The sequence below is a fragment of the Dreissena polymorpha genome, chromosome 15, assembly GCF_020536995.1.
Source record: "Dreissena polymorpha isolate Duluth1 chromosome 15, UMN_Dpol_1.0, whole genome shotgun sequence".
NCBI lineage: Eukaryota > Metazoa > Mollusca > Bivalvia > Myida > Dreissenidae > Dreissena > Dreissena polymorpha.
In genome coordinates, this window is record NC_068369.1 from 7,241,871 (window position 1) to 7,265,604 (window position 23,734).

General features: G+C 36.1%; 1 protein-coding gene and 1 long non-coding RNA gene across 2 annotated transcripts; one reads left to right on the top strand and one right to left on the bottom strand.

Annotated features, from left to right (window-relative positions):
• Nucleotides 1–1,028: 1,028 nt before the first annotated feature.
• Nucleotides 1,029–13,258, bottom strand: LOC127860947 (probable chitinase 10). The gene is made up of 4 exons (XM_052399270.1): nt 12,588–13,258; nt 9,815–9,881; nt 3,118–3,315; nt 1,029–2,035 (listed from the first exon to the last, which is right to left on the bottom strand). Exons 1-4 carry the CDS (start codon nt 12,645–12,647, stop codon nt 1,791–1,793), a joined length of 570 nt encoding a protein of 189 aa, XP_052255230.1. The 5' UTR covers nt 12,648–13,258; the 3' UTR covers nt 1,029–1,790.
• A 6,502-nt stretch (nt 13,259–19,760) lies between these two features.
• On the top strand, nt 19,761–22,315 carry LOC127860949 (uncharacterized). The gene is made up of 4 exons (XR_008039975.1): nt 19,761–19,888; nt 20,507–20,615; nt 21,829–21,906; nt 22,202–22,315. It is a non-coding gene; the product is annotated as an uncharacterized LOC127860949 (long non-coding RNA).
• The last annotated feature ends 1,419 nt before the right edge of the window (nt 22,316–23,734 follow it).

Here is a 23,734-nt window from a genome sequence, read left to right on the forward strand (position 1 = left end):
TGGCTTGAGGAATGTAAGACTCAGATTGAGGCATGTAATACACTTACATTAAGGAATGTCAAACACTTAAATCGAGGAATGTCAGACACTTAGCTTAAGGAATGTAAGACTCTCAGATTGAGGGATGTCAGACACTTAGACTGATGAATGACAGACACTTATGAGGACTGTCAGACACTTAGCTTGAGGAATGTACAACTCTCAGAGTGAGGGATGTCAGACACTTAGATTAAGGATTGTCAGACACTTAGATTGAGGAACGTTAGACACTTAGCTTGAGGAAAGTAAGACTCAGATTGAGGGATGTCAGACACTTAGATTAAGGAATGTCAGACACTAAAATTGAGAAATGTCAGACACTAAGCTTGAGGAATGTCAGACTCAGATTGAGGGATATCAGAAACTTATATTCAGGAATGTCAGGCACTTAGATTGAGGAATGTCAGACATTTATATTTACGAATGTAAGACACTAAGATTGAGGGATGTCAGACACTTAGATTAAGGAATGTCAGACACTTAGATTGGGGAATGTCAGACACTTAGCTTGAAGAATGTACAACTCTCGGATTTAGGAATGTCAGACACTTAGATTGAGGATGTCAGACACTTAGCTTTAGGAATGTAAGACTCAGATTGAGGGATGTCAGACACTTAGATTAAGGAATGTCAGACACTTAGATTGAGGAATGTCAAACACTTAGCTTGAGGAATGTAAGACTCAGATTGAGGAATGTCAGACACTTATATTAAGGAATGTCAGACACATAGATTGAGGAATGTCAGACATTTATATTTAGGAATGTAAGACATTCAGATTGAGGGATTTCATAGACTTGGACTGAGAATCTCAGACACTTAGATTGAGGAATTTAAGACACTGAGATTTAAGAATATCAATCACTTATATTGATGAACGTCAAACACTTATATCGTGGAATAACATACGTCATCACACGATTGAGGTATTTCAGGGTTATGATAGACATTTTTCAGATGCTGTAGGTACTGATATTTGAATCATGAACTACAAAATGTAACTGTTTATTTGTTCGACATTTAACAATAATAATTACACATATTTTTCAGCAATGGTTTTATAATAAACTATTGCAATATCGCAAAGGAACCGTTATGATTACCATAAGCTGTAATGATCATTATGCACAGTAGCGGCACTAGACGCATTTAAACTGGTTTGCTTAATTACGTACAACGTTAATCAGTCCAAAATAAAATAATGAAAATATCCAAGACAAAATAAGGTTATGAGAAACATAAACACGCAAGGCGTATACGACCATAAGTAAATCCCATGTTTTGTATCCTGTATCCACACAGCGCCTGGTCTGAACGTCAATGCAAAATTTGTTGAAAAATATGCTTACATTCTTTTATTTAAATATGCTACACACAAAATGAGTCAAAACCTTTTGATAACAAACCACACAACGTGTCAACCATTAATTACACATATTTACACAAGTCATCAGTCAATACATATCATATGAAACCAAACAACAATCATATTCGTGCACCCATGTATTGCATATGAGTCGCGTTTTGACAAAACTGGGCATAATGCATGTGCGTATAGTGTCTTCCCAGATTAGCCTGTGCAGTCCGCTTAAATGGTATTTATAGTTTCAAGGAAGTCCCTCCTTACCGAAAATTAAGTTTAGGCGGAAAGTGTCGTCCTGATTAGCCTGTGCGGACTGCACAGGCTAATCTGGGATGACACTTTACGCAAATGCATTTTGCCCAATTTTTACAGAACAAGACACATTTAATCATAAACCATACATCTTTCGTAAAAGTTCTTGTCTCTGTTCCAACTCTTCTTCACTGGGCTTACAAGTCGGCGAGTTCCACTCACAGCGCTTCCGGTGCTCATTCCACACGAGCAGCCACGGACACGGCCTCCCGTCGTAGGCGCGGCCTCCCGAGCACGTGATGTATACCATACATCCGGTACACGACTGGTAGTCTCCATCCGGCATCTCCCGACATTCGTCGCTATGGATACAGTTTGGACCTGAAAGAATAGAGAGAAAAACGTGCACGTGATATTACGAGCACCGATCGTCTGATTTGAGATGTCACCTCCGAGTTGCTTATTGTGGGTGTGGTGTTTGTGATGGTTATAATGATACTTTTATGTTAACTACGATGATGACGATGAAAATTATGTTGACAATGATAATGATTAGGAGGAGGAGAAGGAGGGGGAAAGGCGTTTTTCTTTCGTCATATACCAGCTAGAGTTGAATAGAAATCAAGCATTTCAACGACGCTTTTCCTTTAAATCGTTATGTTAGGTGTTTTTGTTCACATGTGCATAAATTGTATAACAGTTTTTTCATATATTATGTCATTTAAACGCATAAATCTTAATCATATTGTCGTTAAGGTCGTTAAGAGAAGTTAAAATATTTGGAAACGAATCGCATCTATACCTACCATTACGCAAATGATAATTAAGAATTGGTTGATGTATTGAGTGTCGGGATTATTGAGTACGACTGCAGCTACAAAAATACATGCCTAAAGGCGATAAGAACATTAAGAGAAGGCGTACAGGCGTACGCATCCCTCCTCCCCTCCCTCCTCGCCTCCCTCCTCCCTTCCATAAAACCGTGCTTAATTATTGAATGGAAGCTTTATGATTCATATTTAATTCTTTTTTCTGAGCACTACTTTTAGGCATGTATTCGTTTCTATTCAATATTGAGATACCTTTCATAATGCACCAGTTGGTCACTGAATTAAGCAAATAGCATAAGCAGTATCAACGAACCCGCCTCGAACTTCTCTGTTTAGACTTCATATGCAAAGGTACGTTATACAAGCCTCCTACTGTGAATACTGGGCTTAATGCATGTGCGTGAAGTGTCGTCCCGACTTGGCCTGTGCCGTCCACACAGGCTTATCAGGGGCAACACATTACGCCTAAACTGGATTTTCATTAAGAAGAGACCTCATTAAAACAAAATAATTCATTAAAGCGGAAAGCGTCGTCCATGGTTATCATGTGCGGACTGCACAGGCTAATCTGGTTCGACAATTAACGCACGTGGTCAAAGCACAGTTTTCAGTGAAAGCGACTCATATACTCACTGTTTTCTGACTTTTTCTTGAAACAGGTGGACGGATGCCAGTCACAGAGTTTATACTTGTTGTTCCAGTACAGCCCGCCAAACCATGAGCAGACGCGCGCCGGATACGTGCGGCCGTTGGAGCACGTGGTGAAGAAGAGACATCCCTCACAGGACGGGTAGTCACCGTCTGGTAAACCCCGACAGGAGGACACGCATTCTAGGACAGAGATCAAGCCGCTTTATAGAATGTACACACGCAAGCGAACAGCATTTAGTGGAAAACTCAGGGGCGACTGTTACCTCAATAGTGACACCACTGCAATAACGACACATGAACTAATTCCAGATCTCGAAGGATTTTCTGTACGTAACGTTTTCTAATATAATGAACAGTGCGATTCGCTTCATAAATGGTTCATTTCAAATATATTTTTCAACTAAACATGAAGAACAAGGCGTTTCACGTAATGGTACTGACCCCCGAAGTACAGTGTATATTAATGTAAGATGAGGATGGAGGGGCGGAAATACATTAAAGGGACTTGTTCACAGATTTTAGCATGTTTCGAAGTTTTTCATTAAATGTTTTAAATTAACAAATCTATTTAAGAGCGCTTTAATGATATTTTTCGTTTAAAAAGTCTATTCCTAACACACATCAAGTTAAGCCGGAATGTGTCGTTCCTGGTTAGCCAGTGCGGACTGCACAGGCTACTCTGGGACGACACACTGCGCACATGCATTAAACCCCTTTTTCACAGAGCAGGGTTAAGTTATATATGGCAACTCATCTCGACATGATAAAGGGACCTTTTCACAGTTTGATAAATTGAAAAAACTGAAGAAAAACAATGTTTCAATTTGCAAATATTTTGTTTGATTTGTGTTTTCTACATGAAAACAGTAAACTGAACATTATCCATGCTCCAAAATGTCGAGTATATGCATCATTTGACGATTTAAACCTTAAAATAATAAAGCTTTAAAAACGCGAAACGATTGTGTCATTAGGAAAGTTCTGATATTATCGTTATATTTTGTGACATAACTAAGATTGTTTGTATAAAGTAATAAATACTTCAAATATAGCGTCAGCACGGATTGCCGAGTGGTTAAAGCGCAGAGCTTTAAATCCAAGGGTCAGTGGTTCGAGCCAAAGTGTGGATTGCTAATTTTATTTCTTTAATCTAATTGTGTTTTATACTGGAACTCTTTAGTTCCGATGTATACATGTATAAATAAAAAGCATTTAAGGAACAACTTCAAAACATGCCAAAATCTGTGAAAAGGTCCTTTTAAAGTTCAATAGAGGAAACTAATATTTATAACATTTGGCCTAGTATTGTGACAGTATATACAGGAGCGTGGGAGATCTTCACGACAAGGCGTCTGGTCATGGTGGATCATAATCTGACTTTTGATCGTGCTCTTGGAAAATGGGGTTTAATGCATGTGCGTGAATTGTCGTCCCTGATGTGCTTTTTGCGGATGGGACGACACTTTCCATGTTACCTGTATATTCGCTAAGAGGAGACTTCCTTCTAACAAAAACATACCTTAAATGCGAAAAGTGCCGTACCAGATTAGCCTGTGTGGGTTTTGAAATCCGGACTGACGGACCCATAACACCCCCAGCCACCCAAGCTCGGACGAAGCGACCACTATATGGCTCCATTTTGGGCAGAAGAACGTATTAAAACCTAAGAAAACTAAATGCCCATCACTCAATGAATATTTCTCTTAAGTTACATTTTAAATTATTAGCCCAGTATCGTGAAAACATTAATAAAGGTCGCATGCAAGAATGTACGACGAACAAATCGCTGGCCTTTGATTGGGTATGCAAAAAGTTAATTAGCTATTAAATCAAGCTCTTAATGGACTGATCACTCATGCCTCTGTTACGAGGTCGAACGATGCGGAGACTACAAACAATTGTGATGGTAAACATCAATCTTGACTATAACATCTAAAACATTTTCTTTAGTAACTTGTCTTAATTGATGTTTTAATTTAATTTGATTTGCTCTTGTAAATCACTCACTTTATAAATAAAATTTGAGACTTAAGAAATCAAAAGAACAACCAAAAAACGAAGGTCGTACGTACTTCAGTTACCGGTAATTTGTATTGAACAAACACTGAATAAAACTAAGTGTTTTGATGGATACCTACACACCGGTATTTGCTGAGGATTAATGGCATACTTACGGGCTTTGTTTAGATAATAGTGTCATTAAATAAAGTAGTTGTAATTGTACTTTAGCATTAATTGCACTCTCATAAAATATTTAGCCTCGGTCTGAGAAAACCGGGCTTAATGCATATTGCTTACACGCTCATCAGTGACGACACTTTAATAAAGTAGTTTCGTATTTTGGGATGTTTTCGTTTAAATGAAGTATTTTCTAAACGGTAACCCATTCTAGCGGAAAGTGCCATCCCTGATATGCCTGTGCGAAGTGCACATGCTAAGATGGGGCACCACTATACTCAAATGTATTAAGCCAAGTTTTTCAAGACGCGGCCCAATTTTTCTGATTTTAACAATAGTTTATATTATTCTGCTTTGACTTTAGAACGTAATACTATGCGATCTTATTGTATTAAATAAATGGACATTGTGCTATCAAATAAAATAAAAACACTGGTATAAACTAGTTTTTTAACTAAATGTTGCTATATGTACCTTTATTGTTTATTAACACGTGTCTTTCGGACTTCGCATTTTGCATGTTTTAAATAACCACTGAAATAGGATGGACTTTATACTCCTTGATGTCCATCAAACCTTTTAAAAGTCTTACAAAAACTCTCAACTTAAAGTCTCAAGAACTCGTTAATATAAATATTATCTGAAACATTTTCTATAATAAGCACGGTAATTATAAAATGTACAAGACATTCCAGCTGCAATTTTAATATGTTATTCGAAAAGTTCCAACAGTTTATAATTTATAATTAAATATATAGTGTGTTTTTTTAATTTTCATAAAATGTTAATTTAAATTAACTGAGTACTTTTCACTTGACAATAACTATTAATATTTAACCAAAAGAGCCTTTTTCCTGCAAAACTGGGCTTACTGCATGTTAGTAAAGTGTCCCAGATTGATATATTTGCAGTCCGGACGCTTTTGCAGACTGCACAAGCTAATCTGGGACGAAACTTTACGCACATGTATTAAACCCCTTTTTCACAGAGCACGGTTCTTATGTAATAGTATAAGTTAATAACTAATTAAGCATAATGAAAGTTATCAACTACCCATGGTGATGTAGCATCTTCTCTACGATACAAAAAGACATTACGCACACAACTGCGACCAAAAAAAAAGCGTTAAAAACGTCGTGTTTCACATTATTTTGATTTCATGAATCCATATGCGCTTGATAAATTACTTTACTTAAATACTAGTAAACACAACTTGTTAAGTGAATAGAACGTGAATACATCGTATTAAGACGAATATTTAAACCAGATGTCATGATTATAGCAACAGATATTGTTGAACTTACTGTCGTTTTCTGTATAGGCTTTTCGTCTCAGTTTTATATTGATTGTTTTTCTTTCTTTTTTTTCTCTTACTTCAAATTAAGTTTTTTTCATGATTGGGCAACTTGAGCATATGAGAGCATTGCATAATTTCCTGTTATAAAAAAGGGCATCGCCGGACAAACGGCTTTCCCAAAACAGAAAAGAAGATTTAATAATAATGGAGCAATTCCAATGTTAAATTAATGAAAAATTGTACATTCAAGAAAGAAATAAGTATTTCGTATGACAAATATTACTTATTGACAACATAAAGTCGTAGCTAAAAATCGTTGTTTTTGACAACATTAAGTCGTAGTTAAACATCGTAGCTTTTTGACAACATAAAGTCGCAGCTAAATATCGTAGCTAAACACATCAGAATAAGAAACTTTTGTGTATCATGGTTGTGTTCGCGCTAAAAGAGTCGTATTTCGTTCGTAAACTAATAACAATATATGAGCCGCGCTCTGTGAAAAGGGGGTTAAATGCATGTGTGTAAAGCGTCGTCCCATATACAGTTGTGCAGTCCGCACAGGCTAATCAGGGACGAGACTTTCCGCCTAAACTGTATTTTTTATCTATGAAGAGACTTTTTTAAACAGAAAATATCATAAAAGCGGAAAATGTCGTCCCTGATTAGCTTGTGAGAACTGCACAGGCTAATCTGGGACGGCACTTTTCGCACATGCATTAAATCCCTTTTTCTCAGAGCACGGCTCATATATAATATCCAAACTTTATAAATTGTATTAAAGCATATAGTGGGTACACACACATTCGAGTGAAAAGTGTGACTCACCATTCTGGGTCTACCCACTGAAACCTATGGTACGCATTGCGCTTAAGTTCTAGTGCACGTGTTTTCAGTTTGGCAAAATTACTTTTTTCTTTTTTTTCCATAAATTTATAAAAGAATAATAATTTAAAAAGAGAATAATAATAAAATAAGCAAAATAATACTTGTGACAAAGACAGGACAACTATGTATGTTCGTTTATTGATAATCATCAATCAAAATAGTAAAAGTTATGAAGCGTTTGTAACACTTTTCATACATAATTTTAATTCTTATTTTATAAACCTGCGTGGAATAGTAGTAGCGAGCTCTCGTGATAAATCCCCAGCAGGACTTGTTCACTTTTTAGCTCACCTGATTGCTAAGGTGAGCTTTTGTGACCGGTCTTTGTCCGTCGTCCGTCCGTCCACATTTGTTCGTAAACACTCTAGAGGCTACATTTCTTGTCCGATCTTCATGAAACTTGGTCAGAAGCTTTGTCCCAATGAAATCTCGGTCGAGTTCGAAACTGGGTCGTTCCGGGTCAAAAACTAGGTCACTAGGTCAAAAAAGAAAAAAACTTGTTAACACTGTAGAAGTTACATTTCATGCCCAATCTTCATGTTTGTCTTAATGATATGTTGGTTGAATTCAAAAGTGGTTCAGGTCCGTTAAAAAACATGGCCGCCAGTGGGCGGGGCAGTTTTCCTTATTTGGCTATAGAGAAACCTTGTAAACACTCTAGAAGTCACACTTTTTGCCCAATAATCATGAAAGAAAGTGGGTCAAAACATTGGTTTTATTGATATCTCGGACGAGTTCGAAAATGGTCCCGATCGGTGAAAAAACATGGCCGCCAGTCGGCGGCGCATTTTTTCTCTCTATGTATATAGTGAAAACATGTAAACACTCTAGAAGTCACGTTTTGGCCCAATTTTCATGAAATTGGTCAGAACATTGGTTTCCTTGATATGAGAGTTGAGTTCGAAAATAGTTCCAATCTGTTGAATAACATGAATATTTATGTAGTAAAAAAAGCATGTGAACACTCTAGAAGTCACATGTTTTTCTCAATCATCATGAAACTTGGTGAAAAGATTGGTTTTATATATATCTCAGATGTGTTCGCAAATGGTTCCGATCGGTCAAAAAACATGGCTGCAAGGGGGGACAGTTTTCCTTATGTGACTAGAGAGAAACCTTGTGATCGAACACTATAGAAGTCACATATTTTGCCTAATCATCGTGAAAATTAGTCAATACATTGGTTTTATTGATTTCTCGGACAAGGTGGAAAATGGCTCAGATCGTTGAAACACATTTTAGCTCACCTGATTGCTCAGGTGAGGTTTTAGGATTGGTCTTTTTCCGCCGTCCGCCCGTCCACATTTGGTTTGTAAACACTCTAGCATTCACATTCCTCAAGCATTCTTTATCAAAGTTGCTGAAAGATCTCAGTCAAGTTTGATAATGAGCAAAATCACATAAAAAATAATTTCCATAATTATTGCCCTTAGGTTGTCCAAATTTTCATTATATTATACAAAATCCTTGTAAACACTCTAGAGGTCACTATTTTGTTTTAGATTTTATGAATCTTTGTCATAATAAAAACACTCCATACGCCAGTGTTTTGGTTCAATAATGATGAAACTTGACCAGGATGTTTGTCTGGACAATATCTAGGTTAAGTTTGACATTTGGTAAAGATTGAATGAACCGACTCCTCTCAGGTGAGCGAAATATGGTCATCTTGGCCCTCTTGTTGTTTTTCATCTTGTTAATATTTTTTATTGAAAATATAATTATGTATAACGCAAGTGCTACAGTTTTATTAGTAAAATATTATTAAGTTTTCAAAAACACAAACATCTGTGAACAAGTCCCTTTAACCCATTTATGCCTATAGTCTTTAAAAAAAGGCCTTGCGGCGTCTCATCAGGGTCTGCGCTGTTTGCTTAAATGAATTTCTGTACGAAATATTCTAAATATAGAAATAAATATACTAGATCTCCCTAATTTTGGAAATAAATTGATCCAATTTAGAAGGATGGGACAGTCCACTAGGCATAAATGGGTTAAGGTCAGTGTACGATGCCGCTAAGTTCACGTAATATTTCTTTCTCAAGCGGTCCTTTTTACGTAAACTTACGTAAGCCTGACTTACGATGGGGTGTGTATGGGATGTGTATTATTTTATTTATATTAGTTTATTTTGGCGCAAAAACGGAAAACGTATTATATCAAACAGCTATCGAAAACACTTTCAATAATTTATTATCAGCAGTTATTTAATCTTGTATTGTTTTTGTTTGCGCTGTTTTACAAATATATACTTTTTTTTCTGTTTTAAATCATAAACAATAAATAAGATCCCCTTTGTCTGGTGTTTCTTTTGCTTACCTGGTTGTTTGGGTCTTAGGAACTCGTATGGTGGGGCGATCACCGGCATGTAGTCAGTGGCACAAACCTAGAAAAAAAACAGTAGCAGTTGTAACTATGGCAACATGTTTTTGGCGACAGCTTAGTTCTGGTTCCGATCAACCGATCGACTGATCACTTTTACTTTAACCCATTTATTTCTAGTGGACTCTCCCATCCTTCTAAATTTGGTCAATTTATTTCCAAAAATTAGGGATGTCTAGTATATTTATTTCTATAGTTAGAATATTTCTTACAGAAATTCCTTTAAGCAAACATCGCAGACTCAGATGAGACGCCGCATCATGCGGCGTCTCATCTGGGTCTACGCTGTTCGCCAAGGCCTTTTTTCTAGATGCTAGGCATAAATGGGTTAAACCCAATTTATTTTAAATAAATATACGTGTTTGTTTCAACTTTTGCTTACAGCAAGATCGTGCATTGCCGTTTAATGATACTATTAGTATGATTGATTAATTAAACCTATTTATTTATGTCCGATTGCATCGAAAGTCTAAGGCTGATGGAACGCTCTCGAGTTCGATTTCGGGGTAGAACCAGTGCTTAGTGTCAATGGTGAGGTTTTTGTATAATTATTAATGCTATTGAAACAGGCATGCTACCAAGTTGGTCAGTCCGTCAGGGCCACTGTTTGGGTAATTGAGTCGTGTGTTGAGAAAACTGGGCATAATACATGTGCGTAAAGTGTCGTCCCAGATTAGCCTGTGCAATTCGCACAGGCTAATTAGGAACGATACTTTCCGCTTTTGATTTTATTTCGTTAAAATGAAGTCCCTTCTTAGCAAAAATCCAATTTAGGCAGAAAGTGTCGTCCCTTATTAGCCTGTGCGGATTGCACAGGCTAATCTGGATCGACACTTTACGCATATACATTATGCCCAGTTTTCTCAGAACGCGACTCAATTGTTTGCAACCTGTCAACACATAACACGTCTGGTTTGTTTGCTCGATTTCAGACCCTGTATTGACCGTACATACATTTGTAAAAGTACCAATACGTGTCCCGTTGTTGTCACAAATAAATAGGATCAACAAAACATTTCAGAAAACTGTTCCACTATCAAATATGAACAGGTCATTGTAATTTCTGTCATAACTAGGACACGATGCGTACATATAATGATGATATCAAGCAATGTCCCTTTTACGTGTGACGTAGACTTTAGGCTGTCTTAAAACATATTATATCAGTCCCTCTGGTAAAACCGGGCTTACCGCATGTGTGTAAAGTATCGCCAAAAGTTAGCCTGTGAAGTCCGCGCAGGCGAAGAAGGGAAGAAACTTTCCACCTATGTACTAAGCCCGGTTAACCTCGAACGCGGCTCATATGGACCGTGCTCTGTGGTTCAATGCGTGTGCGTAAAGTGTCGTCCCAGATTAGCCTGTGTAGTACTCACAGGCTAATCCGGGACGACACTTTCCTTTTTTATGACATTTGTCGTTAAAATGAAGTCTCTTCTTGGCAAAAATCCGATTTATGCGAAAAGTGTCGTCCCAGATTAGCCTGTGCGGACTGCACAGGCTAAACTGGGACGACACTTTACGCACATGTTTTAAGCCCCGTTTTCCTCGAGCGCGGCTCATATTGTTTATTGATTCCTAAGATTACAATATGAGTGTTATAAATGTGTTCTCCAATGGAATACTGTGCAGTATATTGAAGAGTTTAAACGGTTTTGTTGTTTTATTCCGAGCCCATTTGTAAAGTAGGAATATTGAGCGAGAATCGGATGTAAATGTGGGCTAAAGATATGCATGGATGCTAGCCAGCGCTTAAATAAATGAGCCGCACTATTTGAAAAGGGGGATTAATGCATGTGCGTTAAGCGTCGTCTCAGATTAGCCTGTGCAGTTCGCCCAGGCTAATCAGCGACGACGCTTTCCGCCTAAACTTGATTTTTGCTAAGAAGAGACTTTCTGTAAACGAAAGATACCATAAAAGCGGAAAATGTCGTCCCTGATTAGCCTGTGCGGACTTCACAGGCTAATTTCCGACGACACTTTACGCACATGCATCAAACCCTTTTTTCGCAGAGCACGACCCAAATGTTACACACTTATATGAAACACATGTATAAAGTACTCATATTAAAATGATTCGGTAATTATTTTCAAAAAAGTCATAGATTTAAAGAACGCGCGCACGATTTTTAAACAGGCGAAATAAAATTCCCGATTAAAAAAATGTTTAAAAAAATGGATACTTCATACAATAATCAAAATAAAATAATCAAGTGTTTGTAATGCTTGTCCATGATAATTTGGTAATTACGTGTAGAACTAACATAGCATTTAAAGTTCGCTGATAAATGTCTAAGTGCAGCGGTAGCGCTCAATCTGTTAAAGGTTCGAATCCTGTGTATGGTAATATTTTTTAAATTTTATTATAACTTGATGTTGTTATTAGTAATCAAATTTTCAAAATAGTAAAGATTACTTCATTAACATAATAAGGGAATTTTATCAAAAATTTGAAAATCAATTTACAAGTCCCTTTTAATGATGTTTTCCATACAAGTGTGTCTTCATGACTCGTTGGATGATATTAAACAGAATGCAAAATTAGCGTTAATTTGTTAGTTACAAATTATATATATTATTAACTGTTCGCATGACCCACGTTTATGTAGAAAGTTTGTAAAATACAGATCTCATTTAAGTCTGCTAAAATAATATATTATACAAAGTATGTGTGTTGATTTTAAAATAAAAAAATGCTAGCGAAGCCTCTTACCAGAATGACAGCGGTTAATATGATACAAATCCCTATATAGACCGACGTAAGGTTACTCATGTCCGTTTATCAATAGTCACTAAGCGATTCTCACATTATCTCGCCACATCATATTGTGTACTGCACATAGTGTTGGCTATTCGTGGTCCATGTATCGCTTGTGTGTACTGCAAATAGTATGTATCACCACTTCTGTAGCCCCTTTATTGCGAGTAAAGTTTTTCCAAGAATCATCACAGTTTTAAGCGAATGTTTTCTAAGACATATGAAAATAATAACGCAAGTATTATCTACACGGTTTGCTATTTACTCCTGTAAACGAGTATGGTACATTTATGGCTTTAGTTATATTTGTCGAAATTTATTGCGTCAGTAAAAGCTAAAACGTTCGTTTGCAAGTCTACGCCAAATGGTCAGGTACTGTTCACATTGAATTTAAGCATCAACTCAAATAATGGAATATAACTTTAAATTAATAAATGTCTTCATTATTCAATCATCTCTCAGTAGCAAAATCCTCCTGTAACTGTTTAACTTGAATTCATAATTCATCTAATATAATTTCAAATTCCTAATTTGTTACAAAATGTTTTTCATTGACGACATTATGTTCCACGCCGGCTGAGATATCTGAGATAAATATCTGATAACTGCCTCACTGCTCTTAAACGCAATCCGTCAAATGCTGATGTGTTCTTTTTTACTGTTTTTTATATGTACTTGTTTGTAATGGACACTTCCAGAAACTCCAGTGAATTCCCCCCTGCGCCGATACATCAACCACATGCTTTATACTGCACATTAACATTAAATGCTCATTTTTAACATCAAATGGAGTGTAAAAAGATATTCGTCATTGTACTGACGGATTTTGTCCCCGTCATCAGTTAAAATAACGAGTTCATTACGAGATGATTGTACATATGGGCCGTGCTCTGTGAAAATGGGGGTAAAATGCATGTGCACAAAGTGTCGTCCTAGATTAGCCTGTGCAGTTCGCACAGGCTAATCAGGGACGACCTTTTCCGCCTTAACTGGATTTTCGCTAAGAAGAGACTCCCTTTAATCAGAAAATACCATAAAAGCGGAAAGTGTTGTCCCTTATTAGCCCAGGCTAATCTGGGACGACACTAGATAAATGCATTAAACCCCATTTTCACAGAGCGCGACTCATATATTTCTAAGACCGAAGGCGGGCTCTAAAGACAAAAAATCTTCGATGCATTTGAACTACATAATAATGGATAATGGATAATAATTAAAAACGTTGCTATCATAATATTGAATGTGAATTATTGTAAAAGGCATCTTACGTCTAAATAAAACAAGACTCACAATTCCTTTGGACATTATCTTGGTGATAAATTTAAAATACATGTACACGGTGAATCGTTGACACTTGGCAATTAAACAGATAGATTATTTTTCTAGGCAAATGTGATATCCCTCGAATCGTCGTTTAACGAAGTTTAACATATTTTGTGTTAAACAAAAGTTGTAAGATTTATCTGAGACGTAGTTATCTACGTCTCTGGATTTATTATGAAATATCGCCGTATTCCACATTTTTATATTTATAAAAAACGTTAAAAAAGATCACTCATGTGTTTGTATGATATAATATCTTATAAAGTACAAGGAACCTGCATACTCGTGAACGTGCGTAAACTTGTCTTTAAAACTTTTACAAATTCAGTACATTTGCGTGTACATAGTCACGTCCACATAATTACGTATGAAGGATTCATGCAGTTACGATAAGGTGAAGAATCTTCACTTACGTATTTTGAACATTATAAGCAGGAAACTACTCTGTTCAGAATGCACCAAATGCAATTTGTGTATAGTTGTACATATTAGAGGCGAATGCATTTAAGAAAAAATTGTTTTCGACGTGTACGTGAAATCGTTTTCAAGCCACGATAGCTCGATTTTGAGATTAAGTAAGTCACGATACATACGAATCGATTCTGATGCGGTTCAAACCTCGGTCAAAAGATATCGGCTACGATCGTCCACGATTAAAAAATCTTTGTATATTACAGTAAATCGCTTATTAAAACGTAAGGCCTGCTGATTTCTTTGGTAATATCCTTATCGATCGCGGAACGCTACGACTGCTTAAAACATATAAAACGCTCGTGGCTTATCGTATCACCACAATTTTTTGAGAATTTCAAAACGATGGAGAATCCTATATAGCAACATCGTTTATCAAACTGACTTTATTAGACCGCTTACGTGTATCGTAGAGACAATCGTGACCGTTCGCATTTAATCGTGGTAAATCGTATTGTTAACAGGTGTTACGGCATCAACTTATATTTTAACTAATATTATATATTATATATCACATAAATTTGTTTCTTCTTTGCGTATATAAACTACACAGGTCCGTTATTTTGAATAGTGCCCGGTAAAGATGCGCGCGCATCTAATAGTGCCCGCTAGAATGTTGGTTATTTGTAACAAATGTGCAAGGTTTCCAACGCAAAGATTTTTCTTGATATACTTAGCGGATCAGAATAAGAATTGTTTATTAAACCAATCACGGGTCACATTAAAAATGATAAATGAATCACATATATAAAACAGAATTGCGTCAGTAACACAATATACTAGTGCCATGGGCGTCCGCACATAGGGGCAAATGGGGTCGGCTGACCCTCCCTGGAAAATCGGTGAGCGAAAAAGATAGTTGAATATGAAAAAATCTAAACGTGTACAATTATGATTCCTGAATTGAACAATTTGGGTCAGAATGACCTCTAATTAGTTTCACACGAACATAAACTCCAATTTACATGTAAACATGTCATGGATGCGGTTATTGCACACTTTATTTACTCTCAAAACATTGTTTTAAACATGTTTCATTCGTGCGAAATCGAGGGGAGAAGTCTATCAATTAACATTTATTCAGTCCCTGAATAGGAAGTGAAGGCGACGTGGGTCTCTGCCAAATTTCTCGATGATTTTTTAATAAACATATTCTTTTCGGTGTTGATCCGATCCCTCTGAACGCTCATCATGCAAAATACTGAGAGCCTGTGACTCGTCTCGGCGTTTAATGATCGTCCCACCGTACAAGTGGTGGCAGGCAGGGTTAGTAATATGATCATCGCCACACGCACGGCCGGAAACAAATCCGTTTTTACCAAGTCAACAAAATCTTACTCATTCTGCATGGTGGATTTCTTCTTGTTCATGTCGTACGATGACATTGCGTCTTGTTCAAAATTATCGATTTGATAAAATTCATCGATGGTTCGGACTGTATCTTTTTAGCCTGCTCGATCGAAATTTTCGATGTGGTTAAGATCGTAATTTTTTATGTGTTTCGGATGGAGATGATATAACATGAACGCAGGCATATTCGATTCTGAAAATCGGCTTCCTATAGGCTGGATCAGTGAGTCCATGTACGGAATATAAATCGTGCGTCGATAGTAATCTTCACTGGTTCCACCAACATTTGCTCGGTGTACTTGACGGCCACATTGCCGTGGTATTGTCATTGTGACACTAATATCTTCGGCTGTTTTTAATTCCAGACCAATCGAATATAATTATCATGCGCGGAAATCGAATCCGCATTTTCTAGATGATCGGTAAATATTGATGTCAGATTATCGACGTGCGTTTTGACACCGATCATAATTGAACAGCCTGAAGTGCTTGCGTGATGGGCTCTAAAATGGACGAATATTTGGCTATTATGTGAGGCGTTATCACAAATGTCGCCTTTGCACTTGCCCTCCATAGCTGATGTGCGGTCTGTCGTCCTTTTTTATTCTGTTCGTTTTGCGCTCGATGATGAAGATTCGTATGCTTTTTTACTTTGCAGTCCACCTTGTTTCGCTTTACAATGATGTGTTTGGAACTAGCCTTCTTCTCGCAGGGCTCTCTCTGAAATACTTAACGATTGCTTTCACAGTTCCTATGGTATTACGAACGTCAGAAACTGTATTTAGATTCTATGTAAGAAAAGTCACCATGATCAAAGGAGAGAAAAATAGGTATAACCACTCCAATACAGTCAATTTATCAATTCCAAATCCTAACTCGTAACCTTCCAGATATACTTCATGATGCAACATTATCTGGCCTTATTCTCAAAATTTTCAACGCCTTCACCGGAAAAGGGGGAGAAACCCCCCTTGGCCCCCCCCTAGGATCTACCCTGCGGACGCCCATGACTAGTGCAATAAGGATATTAAAAACAAAAAGCAAATGCCCTTACTCATTACTACATGTTTCTTATAAATAGTTCATGAATGTTAAATGTACTCAGTATAAAATATATATGAACTCACAAGTCATACTAAAAGCCTACTCTGAACTATTATTCAAGATTTTGCATAATCATTATTCATAAATAGTATATAATATTATGCAACATATATCTAAAGTTACACAGATTTTAACAAATTACCAAATTGGTTCTTTTATTGAAGGCATTATAAAAGAAGGTGGCAAATAGTGAGATAATATCCTGTTGTTTTGAGCTCATAAGCCAGACAAATCTGTTCATTTGAAAGTTTAATAAAAGTATAGGGTAAACGCACGATTCGTTTGACAGGTCACGAGTGTGTTTTTTTGTAAATTATTAATCACATGTTAAAAAAAAACAAAAAATAAATGCTATATTTGGGATCAATGTTTTGAAACATGTTGTCGGTTATATAAGCATTTATCTTTATATAAAATGTATTTCAACATGTGAAACGCTTTATAATAAAAATGAATTTGTATAAAGAAGCGAATTTCTCCTGTCCAACGTTCGCATGGGGACAACTCGCGCACAACAATAATACGGTACATATTATTAATAGTAACTGATAAATATTGATGGCATATATATTGTGTTATTTATTTTTATTTCTATTGACATTTATCTGCACAAAAATGTTCGGTATAATATAAGAAATAGGAAACCTCACTTCAGGCCCAATGGCAGAATAGTGACCAGCCTTCGGCTTCGGTCCATATACTATTTGGGGCTGCCTGGCTGGTCACTATTCTGCCATAGGGCCCTCATTGAGGTTTTCTATTTCTTCAAAAGTCTTAATTTACACTACGGATTTGTTACAAATCAAATCCCTTATATTACATATCGTTTTAATAAAAGGTTACACATAAACTTCACGAGCGTGCGTTACTCGTATCCGACCGGCCAGTATGATCATATCGGCCCTGGGCCGATTTAACATACCGGTATCATAAAAAAGATCGGATCTCGCGACTTCAACTGAACAAAATGGCACCCACCTTAAGTATCAGCAAACGGTTAATACAATGAAGCCACAAATCAAAGATATGATAAACAAGGGACAAAATTGTCACAAAACCAGGTTTTCAACTCCGATTGTGACCTTGACCTTGGAGATACTGACGTCATTCTTTCGCGCGACACACTGTCCAATGATGGTGAACAAACCTGCCAAATGATTTTAAAATCTCACAATGGTTTACATAGTTATGGCCCGGACAAGCTCATTTATGGCCATTTTTGATCTTTGAAGTCAAAGTGTGACCTTGACCTTGGAGATATTGACGTAATTCTTTCGCGCGACACACCGTCCAATGATGGTAAACAAATGTGCCAAATGATTTTAAAATCTCACAATGAACAACAAAGTTATGGCCCGGACAAGCTTGTTCCGCCAGCCCGCCAGCCCGTCAGCCCGCCCGCCCGCCCGGAAAACCTGGTTAAAAACAATAAAAAATAAATAAGCATACCACACAATTGAAATCATTGAGATAATTTATAATTCTGTTATATCTGAAACTGTATATTAAATCGATATAATACTATATGAGCTTTAGAATGAATAATCAAACAAATGAAACGCTTAGCTCAATTACAGACTTAATCCAACACTAATGGCAATAAAAAATAGACTTTAAAAGGAAGCACAAATCCTGTTTAGGCGGAAAGTGTCGCCCCTGATTAGCCTTAAAAATCTGGGAAGAAACTTCACGCACATGCATTAAGCCCCGTTTTCCCAGAGCGCAGCTCATATACTTGACTTTGGCAGTCGGTGTTGTTTTGCATGCGTTCTTTGTGGAATCGACAAAATAGAATACTCAGACTAGGAGAACTCAATGGTATGAACATGAACTTAAAAAAAGTTTATAAGAGAGCATTTAATACGTACCTATTTTGGTAATAAATAACTTATGAAACGGGTTTTACGTGAATATAGGTAATACAATTAAAAACTTTAAAGGGAGGCAACGCCCATTCGAGTTTAATTTAAATAATCGATTAATTAAAACAAGCGTTTGATAAACAACATTAAAATTAGACACTTCCCATAATGAATGAGTGAGCTGATCATGAACAGATATGTAATACTATTAATATGACAACCACAAACCATACCACGCCTTGCGAAAAAAATTATGACTATGCAAATGAGCATTCCATATTAACCCATTTATGCCTAGCGTCTAGAAAACAGGCCTTTGCAAACAGCGTAGACCCAGATGAGACGCCGCATGATGCGGCCTCTCATCAGGGTCTGCGATGTTTGCTGAAAGGAATTTCTGTAAGAAATATTGTATATATAGAAATAAATATACTAGATAGCCCTAATTTTGGAAATAAATTGATCCCATGTAGAAGGATGGTAGAGTCTACTAGGTATAAATGGGTTAAAAATAACGATGCAATGTGCAGCGGTTTAATTACAACATCGATTTTCGGTCGTCTTCTTCTCTCGGGACCTTTCTACACCGAAAAATCGAGTTTTTATGAACAATATGGGTAAGCACGTGTCAGAATTGAGAAAACATGGCCGCCGATGCCTCGCTTAGATGGAAAAATTGAGTGTTCAAACAGGCACATCTTCCTTATTACTTACTTGTTTTTAATCAGATGACGCCTATCATAGGGCCAGCCAGTAGCGGTTTCATCGAGTATCAACCGTTTCCCTCTGGTTGGTCTGAGTGTGGAGATTACTCGTGGAATATTTTGCGATTTCCTGAACCGTCAATTGCTGTTGTACACGGACTAACAATAATATAACTGTTTTCACACGAAGTAGCACTGTTTTAGTATCAGTTGTTAATGTGGACGCATTGTAACTGACAAAAAATGGATACATCGATTGCTTATGGCGTTATTTTCAAGGTAAAGATGAGTTTCGATTGGTTTTGACAATTGTTGTTGAGCACGCACATGGCTGTTATACACGGACAACTTCTAGAACAATTGTTGTTGAGTACGCACATGTCAAGGAATACCGTTTTCTCCGCCGAATAAGTCTAAAACAACGTCGCATTGGCATGTTCTGGTACATGTAGCGATGCATATCTTATGTAAAGGCACTGAAAATGTTAATTCGTATATGAAATTGGCTATCTGGATCATCAAAATTTTATTTTCAATAGGAACTTTATTGCTAGCCTGTTTCGGTGTAGCTGCCTTTTGTAATGGCTTGGTAGTATTTGAAAATGTTGCTTTTCCTTCAGACAGTTTTGTTAATATTTGTTTTGGATTGCTGTTTTTGCTTGAAGAAATCCCTTCATGATATTGTTATTTAAGTGCATGTTCAATTGTTTTCAGAACAATGTTTCATGCTAAAGGGACAAGTACATATAAAGACAGGATAACATTTTTTCCGATTACTACACAGTTTGTTACCAGAACATAAAGGATGAATATGATTTGGCATTGGGCATGTATTTAAACAACTTGAAAATGCATTTTATTTCCTACAGATTGTGTACTGTGTTTTAAGCTTTCAGAGATCAATTCATCAAGTATTTTTGTAAAAAGAGTATTTTTCGAGTGAATATACTTAACACATTTGATGATGTAGATTTGTAGCATTTTTCGTCCCAGGTAAGTATTATCATTAATAATAGAATATTTTTATTGAAATGATAGTGTTGCATTGGTCTCTTTTCAGTACTCGTTTTACATGAGCCGGATAGAGGACAGACTGTACATATAACCTCGAAGCGGGCATAAAACCCTATAGCTACAGACACCAACTCAAACACATTTCAACTCACAAGGTAACTAGTTTAAAACATCATCAATAAGCTTTGATCCTATAATTTCATTACAGTGGCAATATAAAGTTTAGGCCAGCGTGACCGCAGGTAAGTTTTTCTGTAGTACTTGGCTAAAAAAGCTATTAAATAATGAATTAGTACTGAAAATAAGCCATATCGGACATAGAATAACGTATAATACGTATCAAATATTTTTGTATACCAGTGGCCCAGATAATTATTTGGGAAATAGGGTTTTCACCCTTTCATTTTGAAAAATAGGGTGATTTCATTCTTGAAATAGGGTGAACTGAGTTATAAAACGACGGATTAAGTCAGATTGAAAACGCATGAATGTCGTCGTAAATTATTTGGTCAGACTCTTTATTTTACTATGAAATCTAGTCCGCAGAGCGTTTTATTTAGTTTGACTGTTTCTTGCTCAAACATCCAGGTGCTTGCTGAATGAAAGCATCGCCTCGTTACGATAATACTTCAAAAGAGAAAATACCGAAGATGAGAAAAGCATTTTCGATCGAAGCCATTGTATTGTACGCATCCCATTTGACGAGTTTGCGTAAAAGTCAAATTGGTTGCGTTTTCAATACGCATGATATTGTATTTCTTTGCTTTTTTAAACATTTTAATAGGGTAAAAGACGCAGATACGCAGCTTATCTGGGGCACTGTGTATACGACATTTATAGTCAAAACAGCAAGATGGTTTAATGTGGACTTGGAAGCTGCCATCGTTTGCAAAATCAAGATTGGGGTACAATTATTTAATCTACGAAACAAATGGTTAAAAACTTATGTTTGAAATTACCGTTGTTAAACCTGTCTGTCATACAGTCTGAAGCCATTATCTGATCGAGCTGTTATTGCGGTAACAATCAGAAAATTGTATTGGTTTGACTGTTCAGCCCCCGCCAGAGGTGTGAATACATACTGAATGAACACAATGGGCTCATTCCGTGTGCATATCCACCCCTCTTGCGGAGGCTAGAGTGGTATTTTGCCCAAGATTTTATTATGTTTAGACTAAAATTCGATTATTGACGATTTTAACAATGTAAGAATCAGTTTCCAATATTATATCTCTACTGTACAGCATTTATAAAACAAATAAAAACTTCAAAATATCTTTTGCTTTAACAAAGTTGACTCAATGAAACATATAATATGATCTTAACATAATAGATCTGTAACAATGTTCTATAATGTATGTTCATCAGAGATCAGGCAAGATGTGCACCAACAGATACAGATGAACACCCACGTTGCAACAGTAACAAGAAAGAGCCTAAGACTAAGTATGTATATATGTATGTTTAAAACGATACGTGGAACTAGTTTCATTATTTTATATAAGCTAAAAATTCAACTTATAACTATAAAATGACAATGTTATATGCTTTATATTGAAATTATTTACTAACAATTAAACGGACATACTGAACCAATAGAATCAGATCATTGTTTAACAATAACCATAATAACTTAGCTGATGGCTATCAATAATCAAAATCATTCAGAACAATGCTCATCATTTTTGTAAGTAGTAAATAGAGTAAACCAATAAAAACAAAACTATTTAAACATATACAGGTCACTGAGCGAGATGCAGATGTTGTACTATGCCAAACAGAACAGCTTTGCAGACAAACAAGAAAAGTTCTACGAAAGAATCACAGTACTGACTGATATTCTCATAAAACAAATAAAAAAATGAGTGAGTACAAATAAGGTTATTACCTAAACATTGTTTCAAAAATATTATAGGCATTGAAATAATATATTTTGTTCACTTGTTGAATGGTTGTTCCAATGCTGTAACACCCACATAAACAAACAAGGGACCAAACCATCAGTGTATGACTCAGAGATATACAAGCACAAATATTATGAAAACATATATATTTAATCTGTTAATCGGTCGATTGGTTAACTCTAGCAGAGCTCTTTTTTATAGGAATATCGCATCCTTTCAACTTCAACCATATTTAGTATTATGTAATATTAAACAGTATAGATTTAGCATTACTAGGTTACGAGTATCCTCTCATAGATTAAGAATAGAAAGTGGCAGATGGTCTCAGCCCCTATCCTACACCTTTGGAGCAAAGGACATGTACTATTTGTAATCGTCTAGAAGACGAATATCATTTTGTGATTGAATGCAATTTATATACAGATTTAAGATGTAAATATATACCTTCATATTACAGAAACAGACCAAATATGCAAAAATTTATAGAATTAATTTCTTCCGAAAGTGAATCTGTATTAAGAAAACTAAGTGCTTTTGTCCATGCCGATTTGTTAGTTAGACCAACGAACATGTATGTGCCCTTTTGATGTATGATTACCTCATTAACTAGCTGAAAAAATGTAAATTGCTGCTGTTTTCTGTTTTTGGATGTGATTAATATCCTGTAAAATGAGTATTTATGTGTGAGTTCTTGTTTATGCCGTCTGAGTTTGTTTTGTTGAGTAAATGTATATTTGAATTAATGCATTGTTTAATAGTAATTATATTTACTCCCCGTAAATTAAACGTTTTTCATCAATGTATGCTGCCGACTATTTGCTTTAGCTGTATAATCGGTATTTTGTGTGAGTTTCTTGTTTTTTTACTATCTTTAGGTTTTGTTTTTACAGTAAATGTACTTTAAAATGAATACAATATGTATTGATAAGTATGAGTACGCCTCTTAAATATTATAATTACGGTAAATATATATTGACTACTTCAATGTATTTATTAACACTACTTATGTAATTATTATTTAAAGCGTTGTGTAACATCGTTTTCTCATAATTTCATGTTTTTTTTTTATAATCATTTTATATGTCTATTACTGTTGTTATTATACATGTACTTAAATGAGTCCACATGGGCCATTGGTCTTCTGGAAATGCTGTAAATAAAGTCTTGAAAATCTTGAAATCTGTTAATTTCCTAAGTAAAGTAATTTTCGACAATGGTATCTCTAACTCTTCTCCCATCCGATACAGCCTGAAACATATCTCCCTTGGCAACCTCTTCTAAAGGTTCCGGATCCACTGCTGGTTCCCCCCACATCAAAATTCATTGTTAAATCTGTTGTCAAATTTGTCCCCAATGTTTGATGCATAGTA